Source organism: Podarcis cretensis, assembly GCF_951804945.1.
Source record: "Podarcis cretensis genome assembly, chromosome: 6".
NCBI classification, from domain to species: domain Eukaryota; kingdom Metazoa; phylum Chordata; class Lepidosauria; order Squamata; family Lacertidae; genus Podarcis; species Podarcis cretensis.
The window spans coordinates 53,033,580-53,051,783 of NC_137175.1; the positions used below are offsets into that span (position 1 = coordinate 53,033,580).

The 18,204-nt window shown below is 44.4% G+C and overlaps 2 protein-coding genes across 5 annotated transcripts; one reads left to right on the forward strand and one right to left on the reverse strand.

The window, feature by feature from the left end:
- Positions 1 to 3,069: 3,069 nt before the first annotated feature.
- LOC307218301 (selenoprotein Pb-like) lies at positions 3,070 to 14,394 on the reverse strand. Of its 4 annotated transcripts, XM_079980536.1 has the most exons (7): positions 14,290 to 14,394; positions 13,294 to 13,473; positions 11,873 to 11,949; positions 7,283 to 7,517; positions 6,435 to 6,647; positions 5,682 to 5,820; positions 3,070 to 4,299 (listed from the first exon to the last, which is right to left on the reverse strand). In XM_079980536.1, exons 4-7 carry the CDS (start codon positions 7,495 to 7,497, stop codon positions 4,048 to 4,050), a joined length of 819 nt encoding a protein of 272 aa, XP_079836662.1. In that variant the 5' UTR covers positions 7,498 to 7,517; positions 11,873 to 11,949; positions 13,294 to 13,473; positions 14,290 to 14,394; the 3' UTR covers positions 3,070 to 4,047. The 4 variants fall into 4 exon arrangements, with proteins under 4 accessions (XP_079836662.1, XP_079836661.1, XP_079836660.1 ...); XM_079980535.1 differs by lacking the exon at positions 11,873 to 11,949; XM_079980534.1 differs by lacking the exons at positions 11,873 to 11,949; positions 13,294 to 13,473; positions 14,290 to 14,394 and adding an exon at positions 11,390 to 11,505.
- A 148-nt stretch (positions 14,395 to 14,542) lies between these two features.
- HPDL (4-hydroxyphenylpyruvate dioxygenase like) lies at positions 14,543 to 17,210 on the forward strand. The gene has a single exon (XM_079980479.1). It carries the CDS (start codon positions 14,981 to 14,983, stop codon positions 16,181 to 16,183), a length of 1,203 nt encoding a protein of 400 aa, XP_079836605.1. The 5' UTR covers positions 14,543 to 14,980; the 3' UTR covers positions 16,184 to 17,210.
- Positions 17,211 to 18,204: the final 994 nt, after the last annotated feature.

Genomic DNA, 18,204 nt, shown 5'->3' on the forward strand with positions numbered 1-18,204 from the left:
ACTTAAGAGGCATTAAAGCATATTTACCCCTCAGCTGCCTCCTCCGTTGCTGATTAAAGTCTAATGCTGTCCCACTTTTGAGGCTTCCAACAGAAGTACTACATCTCCTAAATGCAGCCCATAGTGTGAATTCCATGGAGAAATAGACATGGACACAGCCTCTCCTTCCCTCCTCATCTCTCTCTCTCACTCACTTACACACACACACACACACACCATTCTGCTTTTCATTCTTTCGCTGATCCCTCAGATGAACAGGGTTAAAGGGCCTCTAGAGCAAATGACAATGTTAAGTAGAAGATAAAAAAGCTGTACAGATGTTTACACAACCTCATGGTCCTTGGTGCTAGTCAAGTAAGAGACAAGCTTATGGGTGCAAATGCAGGGGGAATTGTAAACAGAGCATACATGAAGGGAGGAAGGAGGACTGTTCCTCACAGACTGTAGCCTAGCAAATTTTATCACTCCTTTCTCTGTGTGCTATACTACCCACCGTGTAGACTCGTGTAGGTTTGATTTTTAAGGCAAATAATCAGAAGGGTAAGAGGATCCGAACCCTCCTTCCACTCAGTACTTAATTTTCCATAGTTCCCTGCCAAAACGCTTCTCATCCAGTCAAAGTCACTTCCAATATCCATGGAGAAAAATTATTGGAGGGGAAGATGTTAACATCAATAATATTGTTACTGCTTCCCTCTGGAGAGCTTTAACAATAAAAATCTGTGGGAAAGGCTTTGCTGTTCTACCAGTTCTACCCTAAATGCTAAGGCTCCTTTAACTGAGTATCTATTTGATTTGATTCTGTAATCAAGCAGTCAAACAAAACCCTAATGCGATTTAGTGCCAAGGCAAAATACATGTAATACTAAAAATAGTTTTATTATTTGCACCCCACCCATCTGACTGGGTTGCCCCAGCCACTCTGGGCTGCTTCCAACATATATAAAAACATAATTAAACATTACAAAACTTCCCTATGCAGGGCGGCCTTCAGATGTCTTCTTTTTCCATTCGCAATGGGATTGCATCCTCCACCATGCCTGAGGGCAGCAGGGGAGGCTGTGTGTGGCACAGGCAATTCTCTTCCAACATCTTGCCTCCACTTTTATCCCCCTAGCATCTACCACCTGAGGTGGCTGCTTCACTCTGCCCAATGTTAGGGCCAGCCTTGTCCATCAAAAAAAGACTACGCCTGCAATGCTATAGCCACATACTTGGCAGTAAGTGCCATAGAACTCAAATGAGGCTTTATTCTGAGTAGGCATAAACAGGCAAACTATAAGAGATTTTCTGGCTGCTGCAATCAGAGAGGCCAGTTTAAAGAGGATCTTTAGCAAATATTTGACCTGCATGTTAGATGAGATTAGCATTAAACATGATAATAATAGTCTTGCTCCAGTTTTGCTGTGAACCTGTGGACTCTGCTGCAAATGTAAGCAAACAGGACATGACGCAAAGGAGTTTAGTTTGGATAATGGGAGCTGTGGGCTGGGGCAGAGGGCATCAGGAAAGCTGGATCAGAGCCCAAGGCCAGCATTAGGTAGGAATGTTGTTGTCCTAAGCAAAACATAATTTTGACCAACTTTTTTTAGCACTGGTACTACTGAAGATTTTTTCTTTGGTAATTAATAGTATGTAATACTGTACATAGAAATAAAGGGAAGAGATTGTAAATATAATTGGAATGTTAAAAAAAACCAAAATAAGCCAGCCATATAATTACTTTGGTTGGTACAAAACTATCAGCAAGAAAATATTCTCTTAACAATTATGACCTAGCTGTTGTAGATTGGGCCTCTACAGATTTCTGGGGGGCAGGGATGGTTTCAGCTAGGTATTTACATAAGTAGGAAATGAACTAAAGGAACATAAAAAGGGAATGGAACAGCATGTGGGAAGGACAGCTAAATCTTTGCATGTCAGTTGGGCAAGTAATCAAATATTACACCAGATCATAGCAGCTACCATACGGCTGCACGGTGGGGTGGGGATATTTTTGTTTGTTACTACGTTATGTATTGTGGAGAGCAAGATTGCTAAGAACATTAAACTAGTTGTTAAGCAACTAAGGCTGCAAGTTGAATCACAGTTGCGAGCATTTTATTTAGAGTCCATTGTGCTGGTTATGCCCTGGGTGAAGGCGATTACTTATACGACATATTACCAAAAGCTATAAATTATGTTATAGCTCTAATACATGTATGTTAAGAGTAGCCAGCATGTACAGATATCAGGAGAGTTTTGATATACACAAGGGGATAAATAAATCTGCAGTAAGTATGCTGTTTACACCAAAGGTGGGTTGTTAACTATAAGCACCTGACAGCCTAATGCCCTTTTATTGCTTTGCAGAATTTCAAAGGCTGCCTTCTTCCACAAGAACCTCCTGAACTACTAATATTATACCAGGAGGCCCTTCTTCAGATCTCCCCACTTTCAGGGACTCTGATTGGGTCTTTCCAGCTATACTGCCCTATCTTTCCTAGAAAAGCTTGCCTGACACCAGCAGCAAGCCTAATGAATATCTGGGGCCAGGTGAAGAACTGTTTTATTTCCCCAAAACTTCAAGGTATTGTGTTTTAAATATTATTTTAATCTCATCCTTTCTACTGCTACTGTTCTGTGCTGCTTTTTTTGTATGTATTGTTATTGTTTTTTTCTTTAACCAGCTAACACATAAGGGCACACACCCTGGGCTGTCATGGAATCTTATGATGTTAAGTGTATCCTATACTAACTAGGGTTACTTTGGAATAAACAGATTTTAGGTGGATACATATCAGCATTAACAATACAATAAAGACAGATTACACCCTCCCGTAAATATTTGTAGCAGTAGCTTCCTAAAACTGGGATGTGGAGGACTTGTACAGTGTGCACCCATTCACTGACCTTCAACAAATAACAGGAACCTGGACTATTCTCAATAAGGACTGCTTAGTATGCCATAAATGCAGATAAACTATGGGGCATCTCTTAAATGTTGAAGGTGAATACGTGTTCTACAATGCTGGGTACTGTCTGAAATAAATGACACCATTTGTACATTAAGGTATTGTGAGCAAAGACTTCAAACATTTCAGAGAATTTATTTCCAACATTCTTCCCCAGAAACAGTTATACTACTTTTAATCAGCAAGCAGTGCATCCCTTTCCATGAATTTTCCTGATAAATGGCATTTTCTTCCCTTGTTCAGCTCTCATAGCACTGACAAACTCAACTCTCACCTCAGACTTCTCTGTCTTTCGTACCTCTATCAACATACCTATAAACTTGGCTAATTCTGTCTCACCACTTTCATTCCTACAAACCGCAAATGTTCTTTACTTCCAGCAACACAACAAATGTCATTTTACAAGCTAGTAATTTGTGTGCATGGACTTTAATGTACAAAATCTTGAGCCCCAGGCTCAAAGTCAGCCTTCTCTGCCACAGTCAGTCACCCTCCTGCTAATACCAGATCTGATCCCCATCCTTCCATCTCCAAGGACATGCTTTTATGTACAGTGTCAGCATGTGGTGACAGAAAGTTTACATCACATGCTTCATTGAGTGCAGAAAAGCAGGAAATGCAAAAATGGGGTCAAAATTGGCTTCTCAAGAAGCAGCTCTGTGTTCCTGAGGAAAACAAGATGGCTTCCTTAGGCAGTCCTCACCACAGAAATGGGATGTATCTAAAAATCCATCTGAGCCCAAGAGGAACACCACCTTAAGGCTTGGTGGAATAAAACTGGTGCATATGAGGTTAACTGGGAGACAGATTCAAAATGAGGATAGAGGTCTCATTGTGGACAAGCAGTTAAACTTTCCAATCACATATATGACACTACAAAAGTTTGTGTTGTGTCCTCTGCTATCTGTTGAGAGACCTTGAACGTCTAGGGAGTGGAACATTCACTTCCCTTCCCCTGCTGAAAACTGAGCCATCATATTTCTTCCTTCTGATGCATGTAGGTTTGCCCCCTGGCTCTTCTTAAAAGCTTGCTTAGTGCTAAGTATCCTTATGGCTAACAGTTGGGTGTTGCACACATTGAAGTTTAAATGTTTTATGGGGATTCCCTTGTTTGATGCTTCTGTGAGCGATTCTGAGAGTGGAGAACTGGCTGGTGTGTACTGCTCAAACCCAAGGCTTTATGGTTGCCGACTCCTCCATGATATGAATAGTGATGGGCTGTGTGCTTGGTGTTAGGTGCTTCTTGGCTTGGCTCATCATGATGGTACCTGGGTTCTTCCAGGTGCTTCTCTTTGTGTCCAGATGCCTCAGTTGTCGTCACGTTAGTACTTGCTGTCTTATTCACCTGTGAAGGTAATGAAAGATTCTATATATGTACATGCAGATGGGCTTAGGGTGAAGACAGAAACACATTTTTAAAAGTGAAGATGGATGTATATATCTGAAGTGATCTGCATTCAGCCCTTTTTGACAAAATATGTAAACTTCCAAAATAAACTGAGCTCAGAGCAACTGCTACTTTCTGTTTTCAGGAGAAATTGGCTGTGAAGAATGGTGATTGCCTGGCAGTCACTTAAAAAGTGGTTTTAAAGAATGTGTAAAATAGAAGTTTAAATGAGTAAACATGCTGGATGTTTAGGCGTAGAAATGGTTTTTAAAAGCCCAACGTTTGAGAGGCAAAAAGCTGCACAGGAGTTTAAGCCAAGTATATATATCTCTCAAAAGAGCTGGGAGGAAAGAAGGTTTGATTTCTCCAGATCAGAAAAACCTGCACCCGCTCTTGGAAGGAGATCTGTTTGACTTCACTCTCGGTATGGTCGAAATGGCTTAAAAGGTATTTATAATATTTTGCTGCCTTGGCTATCAGGACAGCAAAAAACTAAAATAGGTAATACATCAGCCCCCCCCCCCCCCCGCAATCCCACCTTGAGGAATGAACTTTCAGATCACTGATGGGGCAGGAAGTGACACCACAGGACAAGACAGCAGTTACTATTTCTTCTGTCCAAGGAACAATATGCTCCCATTCATTGAGAACAGGAAGCACTTCAACCTGACAAATTAAGGCTGTTAATTTCTTTTTTTTTCAATAACTGAGGGCAGACTATGGCTACTGGGTGAGGCTCAAGCAGTACATGATGGCAGAAGATCCAGGTCTTGACCCACCATGTACAAAACAGGAAGGTGGGGTTGACTTTAGAGATAAGGGGTGCCTGGGTGAGAGGAACCAAACCTTTCCTGCACTTGATGCCACACAGCTTCTGTTCCAAAGTGTTTTTCTTCAAGTCAATCTCACTTTTAGTATCTGAACTCAACTGGGGAGAAAAGCACTTGGGGGAGTGTGAGAAGCTGAAAGTGGGGGGGGGGGTAGTTTAGCATTTCCTCCCACCTGGGTTCTCCTGGACCCCTCCACGCTACACTATCTGTGACTGCGGCAGACCTGGTGTCTCCATCTGCAATTTGCTTCTGAGGTTTTTATTTCAAGATGGTTTACTTCCTGTCGAGATGAAAGATGCTTTGTGGTATCTCAACATCCTTGCTTGTTGTAGCGGCCCAATATAATAAAACCCTCCCTTCCACCTTCTCCTCCCACATCCCTGCTGTAAGACCAATCTGATCAGAAACCTAGAATTCCCAGGCAGAAGTTCAGGATGGGCAAATGAGGAAACATCTGGCTTAAACAAAATGAGTTGAAAAGGAAGTTGATGAGGGGATTCAAGTCCCTACCTCCTGGCTGCTGTTAGAGGGGTACCAGGAACAATTGCCGCAGTAGTCTTTGCTGTGTGTGTACCGCACGGCTGCTTCAACATAGGGCAAGTGCAGAAAACTGTATGGCAGCTGGATGTGGAAAGCCAGCCTGCTGCACCTGCAAAGCCCGAGAGCCATGAAACAAATGGACATAAAGTTAGTGTCAGGAGAGCATGTAATCCACTAATTTACACTGGAAATGAATCTAACCTGGCCTGAAGAATCTGGTTTTCATCACCAACAGTTGTGAGGCATGATGGTAAAGAGAAACACTTACATCATGGTATGTCCTTTCTTTCCAGATGTGTCCTCAAACAGACTTTTTGATAATGTATTCAGGAATCCCGAATTCCATATATCTTACTTTCCTTCCTTCTGCCCAGGCCTGCAGACCCCCATTGGCCTCCCATCAGCAGCTGCCTATGGAGCAACCCACTTCTGCCCCCACTAGTGCTGCTGATGGGATCCCTACTGGTGGCAGCAGGGGCTTTCAGTAGCCAAGGAAGGAGCTGGACTGAGCCGCCTTGCAGTCCATTGGATCCTGAGATGGTCCCACTGCCAGAACTGGGCTTCTTCCAGGCTCAATTGCTGCACCAGCTCCAAGCTGGCTCAGTGATCTGCCTTCCCTCCCTTCTGCCCCGGCTGCTATGCACAGCAGTGGCCCTGACTCTCCAAAAACCCTAATCAGTCTTGGGTGGGTGGGGAGTTAGAATTGCTCCCTTAAGCACTGACCTGTCATAGATCAGGAAGTCATCCTTGTCCCCATCTAGAATTTGCCAGACGTCAGGCTCCAGAATCTGCTGCTGGTAAACAGGAACTCCCTCTGGGGCATGCCGTTTGAGCTCCCAGTACATAGCCCTGGAGAAAGGAGTCTTCTCATTCACAATCATGAAGCTGACATTGGTCACTCCTTCAAGTGACAGCTTCCTCTGCAAGCTGCCAAGGCTGGTGGGTAGGAAGAACAAGCAACGTTTAGGAATTGCGGTGCACAGATATAGGTTCCAGCCCTGCCCTCTACACATACCATGTGGGATATGAGCCTGCACTGCTGGACGGAGGCCCCTTCATTTATCAGTTCACTGGACTTGCAATTACAGCGGTCCCTGCTACATAGATCCAGCAATAAGTTAAATGATACATATTATGCTTGAGCTGTAATTCACCAGGAAAATTGGATCTACCTTCTATATGTGTGTTATATCTGGCCTGCTGCAGCCCAGGCCTCAATTTTTGATTGCTGAACTGGAGCTTATAGACAATCAGTTCAGTTCTGTGTTTCCTGGTAGAAAGCCTAGGGGCAAAGATGTGACCTTAAGAGTTGTGATATTGCCACTGAACACCAGATACAGGGTTCCAACACATATCTGACTTTCTAGTCACATCCAGACCATCTTTTTAAAGCATGCGACTTTCCCCAAAGCATTATGGGAACTGTGATTTACCCCCTGACAGAGCTACAGTTCCCAGCACTCTTAAACTACAGTTCCCATGACTCTTTGGGGAAAGCCATGTGCGTCAAATGTATGGTGTGGCTGCGACCTAACAGCTCCTGACTCAGGCAATCTTCTCTATGAACTCACCTGGCGGCCTGCTTGAGACAGAACTGTCAGCTGGCTTTCAACAGTGCCACCACTGTCACTTGGCCCTCCATCCCAGCCATGGGGGCCACCCCATTGATCTTCCAGAGTGGTGCAAGCTGGCATATTTGGGTCCTGTTCTCAGCCACATCTGCCAGCGTAGCAGCAATTGCCAGGAGCAGCAGCAAGGTTGTTGTGGCTAGGGCTGAATAGCCCATCCTGGCCACCTCCCTTCAGCCTAAAGTGGAAGAGAGCAGCTTAAGACCATAAGAACTTCCCTCGGGGGGGGGGGTTGAAGGGCAAAAAATAATGAATATGATATGTTTTGATAATTTGTTATGTTGAAATTGTTAATAAAAACTTTTTTTAAAAAAGAACTTCCCTCAGCAGGCCAGATGCAGCCTCTAAGTCTCAGTAGACTTTCTTCTTAGTAAACATAGATAGGATTGTCCTACATGGATGCCCTAGTGCCCTGTATTTGAAAGTGACAGTAATGGATGCTTAAAGACACACTCACATATTAGCTGCCCAGGATTTCAGCTACAGCAAGGGTTGTTGCTATCCTCTGGCCCTCTGGATATTGTTGCAGTACAACTCCCAGCATGGTCATTAAGAACATATGAAGAGACCTGCTAGATCAGACCAAAGGCCATCTAGTCCAGCATCCTGTTCTCACAGTGGCCATCCAGATGCCTAGTGCCACAGCACTCCCTCTATTTGTGATTCCTATTGACTGGTAGGCAGAAGTGTCTCAGACAGTGGAGGTATCCATCATATCTAGTGGTTATGAATAGCCCTGTCCTCCAGGAATTTGTCTAATCCTCCTGTCTTGCCAAAGGCAAGGTGGTTCTTTTAAAATGAGATTCAGAAGCAATACAAAATACACAAGTGAGCGAGAAGTTTAAATATTTTATTCTAAAACAGCAAGCAAGGTATACATATACCAAGCAAGCACTTCAACCTGCCACTTGGAAGCCCTCAAGAAGCGGCGATGCGACTCCCCCAAGTACCCTCAGTTTGCACGGCCCTGTGGCCAATCAGTCTGTGCATGAACTTCAAAGAAACTCTGCCCAAACCGTCCAATATTATAGACAGCCTGTGTGGCTTCCAAGACTGGCTACATGCAGATCACCCATTAGCCACCCCCTCCCAAGGCCTCACTTTCTCAAAACAATGTCCAGCATCAAAGAAGGTACCCAGAATTATCCTCCACAACTGATGAAGGCAGCTGTGAGTGGGGCTTCACCTCCTCCCAAAGTTCTCAGGACATTAAAGACTGTTCTCACAGCATCAAAAAAATTAACAAGAGCAAGGGAGGGGGAAAGAACAGAGGCAGGAAGGGTAACTGTGTCAGATCACTAACTCCTCAATACATTTTGTTTTCCAGATGCATTTCCCATACACCTCCAAAATAGTGGCTATCTCCACATCCTGTGAGAGCAAGTACTTATATAGTACTTCTTTTTGCCTGCCCTGAATTTCCCAATATTCAGCTTCATTGGATGGCCTAATATTCTGGAAAATAGAGAACAACTTCTCTCCATCCACATTCTCCATCCCATGCATAATTGTAGACATCACTATCATGTCCCTGTCTTATACACCTTTTTTTCTAATCTGGAAATCCCTAAATGCTGTAACCTTTCCTCATATGATGATTATACCAGCCCTTTGATCATTTTAGTTGCCCTCGCCTTTTCTGAAACTTTTCCAACTCTACAGAATATATTTTTAGGGGAGGTGACCTGAATGGTACACAGTATGCCCAGTGCTTTTTTTCCTAGAAAAACAGGTGCCGGTACAATGAAGTTGTTACAGTAAGCGCCACACTTTTTAACAACAACAAAATGAGGTGCTGGTGCTGCGTACCCTTGAGTACCCCCCCCGGGGGGAAAAGCACTGAGTATGCCTAGTACTGTGTTGTCCCACCATAATTTGATGAGTAGATAGGGCCAAGGAAGGAGTCTGGCAGCCAAGCACTCTGGTTTGGCAGACAATGGTGAAGACAACACAATCTGGACTGGAACATGCCTCAAGCAGAAAGTGGGATCTAAAAATGAATGCAAGCAAATATCTAGACCAGACAAAAGCAATCAGGTAAGCCGCAGGCCACAAGTCAATTCACATATGTAAGACACATATAGGCACCCTATTGCTTTTAGAGGATATTGGCCCCATTTTACAAGTGGGACACAGCACCCTATATGAGTCAGATAACCATGGGAGAGAATGCACAAATAGTTAAACATTAATAAAGAGTGTGCCTCTGAGCATATTCAGAGTAATTCCCCATGCTGCTTAACAGCTGCAGCTTCCCCTTCCTCCCTGCACTTAGAATTTAGGAATAGTGTGCATCTGAGAATAAGTTTTCACTTGTTACTAAACAACTGCAGTTTTCCTTTCCCTATACTTTTATAAATACAAAGCAGGGCTGATGATGTGATGGCATGTTTCCTACACAGATGAAGGCTCCAGTATAAGTTTTGCTAGAAATTAAGAACTGTTCAAAAAGCAAAGAGGGAAAATAGCACTGCCTTCCTTTGTTGTCAGCAAACTAAAACAAGAGAATTCTCATGTGCAGCTTACGCAACAAACTGTATTCCTAACCCAGAGCCCCCTGTTTACTGACATTCATCCTGATTTGCTTGCACAAAGCTTACACAGAAGTTATACTTTAGCTAGTCTTTGCTGAGTATTCATTCTGATTTGTTTGCAGGGTAGTTAGTTATATGAGAATTAGCATCCATTCAGATTTGCTTGCAGGGTGTTTATACGTCTTCCCATTAGTCATTTGCTCATTGCACATGTTTTCAGTGCATTTCCCCATCACTTTCCAAACTGCAAAAAGTCTGGTGTTTTTGTGTGAAGTGGATTTGTTGCCCAGAATCCTTTAATCTGCTTTAACTGTGCAAATCTAAATTTCCAGCATGTATTTGCATCCCTTCTGCAAGATAGTGAAAGTTCGGAGGCACCGTTAGTTTCTCCCCCACATTTTTTTACAGCTCTGGCTGCATTCACATCTAATGCTAAGCAAAGCCATAGTTTAGTGTGAACTGGCTGCTGGGGAGAAAATTACAGCTGCTCCTCTGTGGCCCCTTTAGCTCAGTGGGGTGCAGCACCAAAGCCAAGGGTGGCTTAGTGAGTTGTCTGAACTTGGGATACGGATTAAGCTCTTGCCTCCTTAACAATTATCTACAGTACAGCCAAGATTTGTTACTGGCTACATATTGCAGCTTAGTTACCCAACTGAGCTAAAAAGCCTAGGGAGGAACAAAACAGGTGAAAGCTCCTCTCTGGGAGCCAGCCTATTTTGCACAGTCCTGGTGAGCCACACACATTAGTCACATGGATGAAATCTCAGCAAGAGTCTTGTTGCTTTCCAACACACTGGTTAGAAAAGGAAACACACCCAAGCCTTGTTAAACTTGTAAAAACAAGCCACCGAAACCCAGCATGATTCAGCCACACCACCCTAAACTCTCAATAAAAATAGTTATTTAGAAAGCCCTTGTTGATCCCAGAAAGTGGCAAAACAGGGAAGGCAATGCCTTTGGTTGGGCCAAATCTTGGCAGGATGTTCCCCTCCCCTAATTGTCCTCTGGAACAGGGTCCAAGCTTTTGAGTCCACCATCAGAAGCAGTGGCGCTTGCATTCTAAAGCTGGTCACAACGTCCCCGTCATCCCCTGCTTGCCACCACACAGGCTGTGTGCAATTCCCTCCCATATACTCCCCATATCCAAGAAAAACAGCCTTGGGGTGGTGGCAGTAGATTAGGAACAACTCAGAGATCAGATAATGCTTATCTTGGCAAGATTCAAAACCTCTCACAGTCTCACCCACAAAAGGTGGTTCAGTCAAAGGTGATTTGACACCTTGCCAATGTTGGGCCTCTCAGGAATCCACCAAGACTTTGTTCTAGGAAGCAGTAGCACAACTTTGCCTTCCTTGTTTGGAACCTTTCTGCTCTAACTTCATTGTGATAAATATTTCTCATGAGCCTTCAAAGCACCAGCTATATTGACCAACTGCAGAAATTGAACTTAATAGACATTGCCACCCCCCCTTCCCAACAAGTCTGCACCAAGAATTCCCACCAGGTGATACTCTGCCTTTTCTCAGGTGACTCCAGCTGTTGTTCTACTCCAATCTATGACAGTCTTACTGTAGCTCTGTTCTCTCAGATCTCTTATCCCCAGGCTGGCTGTGGCGTACTTTATCTCTCATTCAAGGTCTCTCCACCCAGAAGGGGCTGGGAGAGAGGAGGTGCTTGGCTGGGGGCTAGATACACAGATGTCCTTGAAGAATTTCAGAGCAGCATGAATTGCGTTCACCACTGCCATACACCCAGCGGTACTTGTTTTTCATTCAGAGACATCACATTCAGGAACTGAAGAAATACCATGCAGTGCCAGGCAAGGAACACTGGAAAGCATTATGCTCTTGGAAGATGACAGGACTGCATCCTGGGAGTTTTCAGTTACATTGAGGAATACATTACTGGTGTGATGAGATGGGCTGCCTTGCTATAAAGCAAAAGGAAGCAATTGTTACAGGCTGGCTATTTTTCTAGAAAAAGAAGTGCCGGAACTCACCATGAATGCCTCCATTGTTCTCTTATCATGGCAACGGTGTCCGCCTGAAAGATGCTGGAACTGAGTTCCGGTGAGTTCTGGATGAAAAGAAGCTCTGGTTATAGGCAACAGATTCCAAAAGAGACAAACTGTACCCACTCAACTTGCATTATTGTGATGGGGTGGTATATGTTGACTTTTTGCTTCAGATGAAAAATTGTTTTAAGATTAGTAAGTAAAGATAAAAGGTAAAGGGCTGCTGGATGGTTAAGTCCAGTCAAAGGCAACTATGGGGTTGTGGTGCTCATCTCACTTTCAGGCCGAGGGAACTGGCGTTTGTCCACAGACAACTTTCCGAGTCATTTGACCAGCATGACTAAATTGCTTCTGGTGCAACACAACACTGTGGTGAAAGCCAGAGCACACGGAAACACCGTTTACCTTCCTGCTGCAGCGGTACAAATTTATCTATTTGCACTGGTGTGATTTGAACTGCTAGGTTGGCAGAAGCTGGGACAGAGCAACAGGAGCTCACGCCATTGAGCAGATTCAAACTGCCGACCTTCAAATTGGCAAGAGGCTCAGTGGTTTAGACCACAGTGCCACCCGCATCCAACTAGTAGGACTGGTACAGCATGATGAGATATCCATGAGTATATGAAAAACAGTTCCTTTGAGTTTCCAATTCAGGCATGAACTCCCTAATATTCCTACTCTAAAGTATATGAGAGGACAGATTTGACAATGAGCAGTCAACTATGGGGTTGGAGGAAATTTAACTGAATGTGAACTGACATGAGAGAACCTGGGTGGAAAACTGGTTTTCTGGGATAATAAAAGTGAATTGATTGAGTGATGTGAGGTACAAGTGAAATAGAGTTCCTCTGAACATGTGCAGAACACCTCTGCCTTGCAAGAGAAAAGCTGTCATGTATAATACATTTTGAAACAGGATTTCCTGAGCAGATTGTATGGCTTCCAGACTGCCCCTTAAGGCCCCCGTACTCATGTTACCCCAACAACGCTGGGACTGCTGCAGTGCTGCTGCTTCTTGCATTGCTGGGTAACAGTGAGAAGCCCAGACCATGAGTAACAAAGCCCACATCACAGCTTCTTCCTGTGCCAATGCTAACCATTAAGATACACTCATGTACCATGCAGGAGTGGTGCTGCTGCAGATCCCATACTAGCAGAGTAACGTAAGAACCTAGAAATTATGTCCTGTCCCCATTTTCTTGCCAGGTTTCTGTACAACTAGTACCTACAGGCCATTCCCAATCAACCCCCGCCCCCAAGTATTGGCCTTCTCCAAATCTATACCTTTCCAGCAGTACACACGCACTCTTTTCCCTCACAATAGTCCCCACCCCACTTTAGAAGCCCTGAAGGGAGAGAAAAGAATTTCCCAAGATCTGATAAAGACACATGCAAACCTGATGTACCTGGAACTGGGAGTAGAGAGTGCAGCTGAGTGGGACACCGTCGAGGGCAGCCTGTGGAAGTCCCATCCACCTTGGATCTGCAAGTCTCCGAGAGGATAGGGTGATTTCTGAGATTTCCAGGAACTCTTCTCATTGTGAAACTTTTGTTGGTGAGCTGAGAGTTTGTTTCGACCCTGGGTGCTGAGAGGGAGGGTGTTGTCAGAAGGAAAATGCATTGATATGGATTTAAATATAGTGGTAAATTTCTATTACTGTAATATTTTTATGTGTGTTTTTGTAATATTTTGTTTTGTCTGCTGTTGCTGTTTCAGCTTATTGTAAACCGTTTAAGAGACATTTTAAATAAGCAGCACAAAAATTAAATAATCAGTCATCATCATCAACATCATAAAGTACCGTGGTACCTCAGGTTAAGTACTTAATTCGTTCCAGAGGTCTGTACTTAACCTGAAACTGTTAACCTGAAGCACCACTTTAGCTAATGGGGCCTCCTGCTGCCTCTGTGCCGCCGCTGCACAATTTCTGTTCTCATCCTGAAGCAAAGTTCTTAACCTGAGGTAATATTTCTGGGTTAGTGGAGTCTGTAACCTGAAGCGTATGTAACCCGAGGTACCAATGTATACCACTTCCTTGTGCCTTTCCACTGAAATCTAAAACTGTTACGAGTGTTCTTAAAAATACTTTCAAGATTGAATTGCAAAGCTCCTCCTCACATAAAAAATAAAAATAACAACAATACTTAACAAGGCTGCCCACTCAGTGGTGGCGGTATGAAAGCAATGTATTTTAAGAACATTCCTTGGGATTTTTAAAAATAAAATAATTGTAGCACAAAACAGTGTTGTCAACAAAGGTAAAATAAACGCTCTTGGTTGTTGTTGTTGTTGGTTTTTTTTTTTGGGGGGGGGAATGGCGTTGTAGGAAAGGAGATTGCGGCTCCGGTATACGCAGCCCATTGAATGGCTGATAAGCGTAGCAACTGCTTTTGCTTAGGACCTGCGAGCCGGTGGAAGATGTTGGCGTAGCTCCACGTGCGCCCTGGGGACACTCGCCTTCCGCTTCCGACCGCGTGTTGCGGAGCCCCTCCTTGCGGGAGATTCAAGTCAGCGGCGGGAGGAGGAGGAGTTCCGGCGCCTGCCTGCCTGCCTGCCCGCTCGCTGCGTGAAAGTCACTTTCACGTGAGGAATCAAAGACACACGGCAGATAAGCTTTCAATCAGGAGGCCTGAGGCAAGATCTAAAGGGGGAAGAGAGGGAGAGGATAGACTCTGCAACTAGGCAGAGAGACAAGGAGAAACGTGCAGATTTCTGGGGGAGGGGCAGATTCCCCCCCCCCCCTTAGACCTGGATTCCTTTGATTTTTCAGGCACACGTCAGCCGAAGGGAGGTGGCATAGAGCTGCCTCCTCCTCCTCCTGCCCCCCCTACAAAACCTGGAGGCACTAACAGAACAGGCCCCTGTTCCCATCCAGGGAAGGGACCACTAGGGTCATCTAGCCCAACCCCCTCTGTAATGCAGGGAACGTTTGCCTAACCTGGGACTCGAACTCATGAGCCCGTGATTAAGAGTCTTGTGCTCTACCGACTGACCTTCCCCACCCCACAACAACTGAGCTGGCTTTCTTTTCTGTTTCTGTAGGTTTAGCAGCAAAAGTTGTGTTACCATTGACCACCCTTTCAAACTGCATAATGCCTGGTCTTCTGAACCGGATGTGCCACATTGGGTTCCACGTCCCTGAAGGGCAACAGCTGGCCAGCAACCTGGTGCGCCAGTTTGGATTCGAGCTGTTTGCTGCACGGGGGGCAGAATGGAGCAGGCAGATGGCCTTCCGGAGAGGGGATGCCGTTTTTCTCGTCAATGAAAGGCTGAAGTCTGCCAAGAGAGACGCTCCACCTGTGCCATCTTCAGGCTGCCGCAAGGATAAAGGAATTCTGTACGACGTGGACCTAGAATACGCCGTCAGTACAGCCTCCAACATTTGCTTTGAGGCAGAAGATGTACCTGGCATCTCCCAAAGCCTACAGGAACGAGGATGCCAGATTCTCATCCCTCCCACAGCCGTGGGAGATGAAAATGGCCACGTCACTTATTCAGTAGTGGGATCCATCATAGGCAACATCAGCCACACACTGCTTGACAGATCTCGGTACAGTGGACCGTTCCTGCCTGGTTTCCACATGGTGGAGGGTGCTCCCAAGGTCCAGGTGGGTGGCCGGGTGACACATTTTGACCATATCACCTATGCTTGCCCCCAAGGTAGCTCGCAAGCTGTGTTGGACTGGTACAAGAACTGTTTGGGATTCCAGCGCTTCCCCATCCACCAGCAAGACAACGGTACTGATGGTTATACAATCCAGGGAGCTGGTATGGGTCTTCGTCTTACTGCCATGCAGTCCAATGGGAGCGATTCGACTCAGCTTTGCAATGACTGTAAAATTATTCTAGCTGAGTCTCTGTCAGAGCAAAAGAAGAACCAGGTGGATACTTTCTTAGAGCAGCACGGTGGATCGGGCATCCAACACGTGGCACTCTACACCACAGGTATTATAGGGGCCGCTGCGGCCATGGCCAGATCTGGCGCAAACTTTTTCAAGCCCCCCTTATCATACTACAGTGAGAAAAGGAAGGTGGAGGAGATAAGGCAAGCTGGGCAAAATCTTCAGCTCCTGAAGGACCACGGTATCCTTTTGGATGCTGGCGTAGGAGGCAACGGTGGCTCTGGAGGCCTTTGTGAGAAGCAATACCTCATGCAGATCTTCACAAAGCCTCTCTTTACAGAGGATACTTTCTTCCTGGAGCTTATAGAGCGATGTGGGGCCACAGGTTTTGGCGAGGGAAACATTCGTGCTCTCTGGCAGTCTGTACAAAACTATATGGACCAGCAAGTTTGAAGAATGCGCACCAACACCCCGTTACACAATCTTGTGTTCAGTGTATATGTTAACCTGATGGTGCGAGTTCTGCAAACCTGCTCCTAAGGGGTTGGTTTCCCTGTTATATCGATAACATAAGGAGTTCTAGATCATGTGCATACTTCCTAAACTGGCTCTGCACCTCCACCAGAGTTGCTTTCACTGGTGTAAAAAGTATCCATGTGATCTGGATGACCCACCTAATCAGAACTTTTTACACATTGCTGAACTATTTTGAGTTGGGAGCTCTAACCACAGCGAAGAAACATTGTGTTGGCAGCTGCATCTTGCCTGCAAACAAGTGTGGTCAATACTCCTAGAACAGGGCTTCTCTATTCTGCATCTTTATCAACAAGCTTCACTGCTGGAACAAGCGAGACAAACAGAAAGCATAGAAATCTGGCTCTTAATTCCTTGTAGATCTGGGGCTCCAGAGGCAAAGACTAAGAAACATGGAAAGGGGCAGTATCTGGTTGGTGCTTGCCCAACATTGTCCCAGAACAGGAAATGGTGTTCTTCAATAATATGAAATCCATCTTCTTCAGTACAAAACTATGTGCTGAAGCACTTTGTAAAAACTGTTACTTGAATGGTTTCTGTCTCAAGTATATTTGTGATGAGATCACAGCAAAACATTAATATGTTTATTAACAACAATTTAAATTATAAGATTTATTTATAACTTATTATTTAAATTATAACTTTGAAGTATAATGTTCTTTTAAGTGTTGGGTATAATAGCATTTTTTCTGTTTTAGGTCTAGTTGGTAATATGTTTTACTATTTCAATTTGGCCTGCTAGTCAGCTGAAGAACAGCTTATTTCTTTAGTAAACTTGCTTAATTTTTGTTACAATTGTGTTAAGTTTTAAACATCTTTCAATTGTCAGTCTTGTTTGGATATTTATTTGGGCATGTGGAATGCTTATAGTAATAAAGATATATGTGTTTAAGTCAGGATTGATCTTTAAAAAAAATTCTTAATATCAGTTGAGACTATTTTTTGTTATATTTGCATTAAAAACACAATTGTGTTAACTTTAAATATTTCTTTGTAGTTCTGTAATAGAACACATTGTTACATGCTTCTCTGTATTAATTCCCTTCTGTAAGGTAAAGGTAAAGGTACCCCTGCCCATACAGGCCAGTCGTGTCCGACTCTAGGGTTGCGTGCTCATCTTGCTCTAGAGGCCGTGAGCCGGCGCCATCCGAAGACACTTCCAGGTCACGTGGCCAGTGTGACGAAGCTGCAGCTGGCGAGCCAGCACCAGCACAGCACACGGAAACGCCGTTTACCTTCCCGCTATAAAGCGGTACCTATTTATCTACTTGCACTTAAGAGTGCTTTCGAACTGCTAGGTGGGCAGGAGCAGGGACCGAACGACGGGAGCTCGTTCCGCCGCGGGGATTCGAACCACCGACCATACGATCAGCAAGTCCTAGGCACAGAGGTTTTACCCACAGCGCCACCCGCGTCCCCATAATTCCCTTCTGAGTTTAGAATATTTAGAATCTGATTCTTATCAACATTATGCAACAAACAAGGTCTTATTTATGTGTTTGTTCACTGTGTGGCTGAGCTTTTATGAACTTGCTGTTTCTTCATCTTGGGGAACAGATACTGCTACTTAGCTGTACTTTACAAAAAGGACATGCCTAATAGCACATTTTCCAAATTGCTTATGGCGGGGTAGTTACCCTTTTGATAAATGTTACCAATGTGCCCCTTTTGGTCGCAGGGGAGCAATGGGGATATTATAGAGCGGTCATTTATTGTGCTTTTTTCACCTGTGAAATGGCAAATACTAGAAATAGTGGGAAAAGAACTGAAAACTCCACAATATTCCACCTTTGTATTAACAGATTTCTGAATGCTTGCTTTTAAAGGGACTTTCTTGGTTCCTTGCCAGTGACATAGCTGTGCAGGTATCAACATGCTAGTACAATATTTAAGGTTGTGTGTGTGCCAATTTTCAACGCTACAGTGTGAATAATACAATC

Bases quoted from the DNA above. Each gene is read 5' to 3' on its own strand.
- HPDL (XM_079980479.1), top strand. From the start codon at position 14,981: ATGCCTGGTCTTCTGAACCGGATGTGCCACATTGGGTTCCACGTCCCT.